Source organism: Triticum dicoccoides, chromosome 4B, assembly GCF_002162155.2.
Source record: "Triticum dicoccoides isolate Atlit2015 ecotype Zavitan chromosome 4B, WEW_v2.0, whole genome shotgun sequence".
Taxonomy (NCBI): domain Eukaryota; kingdom Viridiplantae; phylum Streptophyta; class Magnoliopsida; order Poales; family Poaceae; genus Triticum; species Triticum dicoccoides.
Window position 1 is genome coordinate 660,707,828 of NC_041387.1, and position 3,535 is coordinate 660,711,362.

Genomic DNA, 3,535 nt, shown 5'->3' on the forward strand with positions numbered 1-3,535 from the left:
GGCGGTGCTGAACTGAGCTACAGAGGTTACCATTAATAGTCATGCAATCCAGTTTCTCCAGCAAAGGCTGAACCCTCTGAATTTCAAGAAGTTGGAGAAGGAACTCCCAGGAGACGAAATTGAATGCCTTTGATATTTGAGGGTTAACAAGGAGGCTCAGGAGATTGCCCTCATGCAGAGATTTTGCAATTCCCTGCGCACAGACGAGGTTACCATAGATGCATCTTCTCTTGATGACAACATTCTGGTAGTTCTCAATTAGCAGGGGCATCAGAGGTTGCACTCTATTGGCAACAAGCTTGCCGAAACTGTGAACAAGGTTAATAGGCCTGAAGTCGGCAGGGTGGCGGGCAGCTTCAGACTTAGGAGCAGGATCACCGTGGCTGATTTGATGGCATTGGAGGCTCTGATAGTTTATACGTACAACAAAATTTTGGAGATAACGCATAATATTGATCTTGATCAGAGGCCAACTAACTCCGTAAATATCATTGTAATTACAGCCGATGGGTTGAAATTTGTGGAGAGCATGCATAATTCCGATCCTGATCAGAGGCCAGCTAACTAGCTGGGTCCAAAATTAGGAAAGTAATACTCCTTTAACCCCTACTGAAAAAAACATAGTAATTGCAGAATTCCCTGCAATCATGGATGTTTGTGTGCGTGATATTATTGTAGTTACAGGAATAATTTAGATTGATTCGTCGTCCAATTATTGCATACCAGATCAAGGTGTCTACCTAGGCCTTCAAAGCTTTCCATAAGAAGACTGGCTAAGTGAGCGTCTCAGAAAACCCCTACAACAGTGAATATCAACATTAATTAGTGCCATGTTTATAAGTGGCTATCAGAAATCGCAGGGCTCAGCCATTAAGGTGGTGTTTGTTTCTCTAGTCCTAGGACTTTTTCTAGTCCCTGGGACTCTTTGAAAAAGACTCTCAAGGAGGTGCTTCTAAGGACTTTTAGCAAAAAGTCCCAAAAAAGTCCCACCCTGTTTGGTTTGCTAGGGACTTTTTCTAGTCCCTACACCAAAAAGTCCCTGGAAACAAACACCCCCTAAATAAAATGTTTACAAATGACTGTAAATCAGATTCAGCACATATTCTTAACACCTCTCAATGGCTCCTGCCCAAATATATTCTGATTTTTACAAGAAAGATACTAAATGTTTACAAATGACTGTAATTCAGATTAAGCACATATTCTTAACATCGCCAGTAGAAATCCTGAATGGTACATGCCCAAATATATATTTTGAGTGTTACAAGAAAGACGCTAAGTAAGAATCCCAGAAAGAAAAGAGAAACATTTAAAAGCGAACACTGATATTAATTAGAGTCATAAAGTATGTTAACAAATGACTGTTATGCAGATAAAGCACATAGCACAGCTGTTCAGACCCGGTAATCCATGGATGCTCTACCAAAAAATACATTTTGACATGCTAGAAAATATATTGTAGAATGAAGACAGTTTCTTGCCATGGAAAATCACCAAATAAAAATAGTGGCAGCCAATAACACCTTTCAGTTCTTCCTTAACAAAAAAAGTCATTATGGGCTAACTTTTTCGGCCATCCAGTCACTGGACTCATCTCCTTCCTGGGTTCTTGTGAACATCAATCTCTGATTACTTTTTAAGTTCACATAATCAACCTGAATATGAAAACCAACAGTATTGAGCAACACAATAGGGGCATATGAATCTGCAATACATTTAACCAATTTAACTATAACTGATTCTGTATTTCATAGTAGGTGAAGATACCGATACAGAAACGTGAGCATGCGGCACAAGAAAGCTTAACCTAACCTTTTCTGGATCAAGAGTCAGAAGACAGTAGGCATCAACTGGGGCAGCCGATGGATCGATATGAACATCCTTAATGTGGTCATCATTTGCGACGGGAACCCCTGGACTTTGTCCTAAGTATTGTGATCTTGACTTCACTGAACTGGCGAACCAAGCTTTCTCTCGTTGCTGTGCGATAGAGGAACCAATGTTGAGCAAAAAAAATACAAAAGAGCACTTAATGTCAATGGAAGCAGCGCTACTGCGTTTTGTTAAGAAAAAAAATCACTGCTTATATATGCAATAGAACAGTGTGCTGATTTCGAGCATCGCCAAAAGCATTGGAAGGAGCCTTTCATTATTTTTAAGGCAGTAAGGTGTCCTAAGGCGAGGACCACCCGCCTTAGCGCTTAGGCGGCGCCTAAGCGCCTAAGGCAGACGCCTAAGCGCTTAAGGCGGGCATATTTATAAGGCGCTGCCAGAGCGTCTTATCACCTAAGCGTCTAAGGCAGGAAGCCTTAAAAGCAATGGAGCCTTTGCTCTTGACGAGACAAGCAAACTCCATGTGTGGAAAAACTATACAAAAGTAAACTACTAGTAGAACAGTTCTGCTTGCACATAACCAAATCTCACTACAATTATCCTTCAGTTTCAAACAAAACCTCCATTACACAGAACAGAGCACAAGGCAGAGTCTACTCAGCTCTAACCTGGAGCTTGGCAGGGTCCGGACTGGAACCGTCGATCACATCTATGATACCGCTGATCCGAAATTGCTCCCAGGAATCGGTGAAATACCAGCATATCTGCAAGAATTTCAAGATCAGGAATTTCTCGACAAGAAATTGGCACTTGTGCTGCTCAAAACCGTGACACGCAATTCTGCAGGTTCTTCACATCCTATTCCTACCTCGCCGAGGGGCCATTCCTTGATCTCCCCAATCTGTTTGTTCGCAAATCGCACATCGAAACCAGCAAGGGAATCAGTGGGCGGCGAGAAAGAACTATGTATACATAATTACAAGGTTAGGAAGCACGGGGGGGAATAGGAGCAGCGACCTTGTTGCTCCGCGCATCCGTGTTAATCTGAATCTTGTCGCAGTGCTCTTGGAACCCCCTAGCAATGCCAAATTTCCAGATCAGAACCGGTAAGAGCTGCAGGGGAAAGGCGGGGGGCTACACAACACGGCACCTGAACACGACGGTGCGATTCGCCGGCCTGCCGCCGGCGCCCACCGTGGCCTGGAATGATCGACCGTCCGTTAGGGTGTCGAGGGGGAGGGGAACGGGAGATATGGTATGGGAGCTTACGAGCTGGAAGAAAGTGGAGTGCTTGAGGTGCGCGTTGGCGTCCAGCGCTCGCTGCAGCAGCGCCCTCCACGGGCTCGACAGCGCCGACGCGGCGGCGCCACCGCCGGCCATCTCTGCCTGTCGCCGCCGCAGACGCGCTGCGTTCACTTCGCTGGGCCGGGGAGGAATGTGTCTTCCTGATGCTCTGTGGGGAGATTGGCGCGGATGAACGGCTAGGATCGCATCGCCTGCGCTATCTCCCGTGGGGCCCGCAGGTCAGTGACAGGGAAATTACGAGTTTACTATCCCCCGCGGCATGAGGATGAGAAATTGTGTGTGGGATTAATAAAGTGCCGCATCATCGTCAGGTTATAAATTACCCCCCTCCGTTTCATAATAATTGAAGTTTTTAAGTTTGTCTTAAATCAAACATGCTTAAGTTTGACAAACTATA

The 3,535-nt window shown here is 45.0% G+C and overlaps 1 protein-coding gene across 3 annotated transcripts; it reads right to left on the reverse strand.

Moving 5' to 3' along the window:
* Positions 1–474: 474 nt before the first annotated feature.
* Positions 475–3,288, reverse strand: LOC119292129 (pyridoxine/pyridoxamine 5'-phosphate oxidase 2-like). Of its 3 annotated transcripts, XM_037570958.1 has the most exons (8): positions 3,103–3,288; positions 2,984–3,033; positions 2,851–2,908; positions 2,702–2,734; positions 2,502–2,597; positions 1,813–1,980; positions 1,524–1,655; positions 475–797 (listed from the first exon to the last, which is right to left on the reverse strand). In XM_037570958.1, exons 1-7 carry the CDS (start codon positions 3,211–3,213, stop codon positions 1,554–1,556), a joined length of 618 nt encoding a protein of 205 aa, XP_037426855.1. In that variant the 5' UTR covers positions 3,214–3,288; the 3' UTR covers positions 475–797; positions 1,524–1,553. The 3 variants fall into 3 exon arrangements, with proteins under 3 accessions (XP_037426855.1, XP_037426854.1, XP_037426856.1); XM_037570957.1 differs by lacking the exon at positions 475–797 and having other exon boundaries at positions 1,183–1,655; XM_037570959.1 differs by lacking the exons at positions 475–797; positions 2,702–2,734 and having other exon boundaries at positions 1,183–1,655.
* Between the last annotated feature and the right edge of the window lie 247 nt (positions 3,289–3,535).

Coding starts and splice junctions, on each gene's coding strand:
- LOC119292129 (XM_037570958.1), bottom strand. CDS start 3,213: ATGGCCGGCGGTGGCGCCGCCGCGTCGGCGCTGTCGAGCCCGTGGAGG. Junction 2,909..2,983: donor AATCGCACCGTCGTGTTCAG/GTGCCGTGTTGT, acceptor TGGCATTGCTAG/GGGGTTCCAAGAGCACTGCG. Junction 2,598..2,701: donor AGGAATGGCCCCTCGGCGAG/GTAGGAATAGGA, acceptor AAATTCTTGCAG/ATATGCTGGTATTTCACCGA.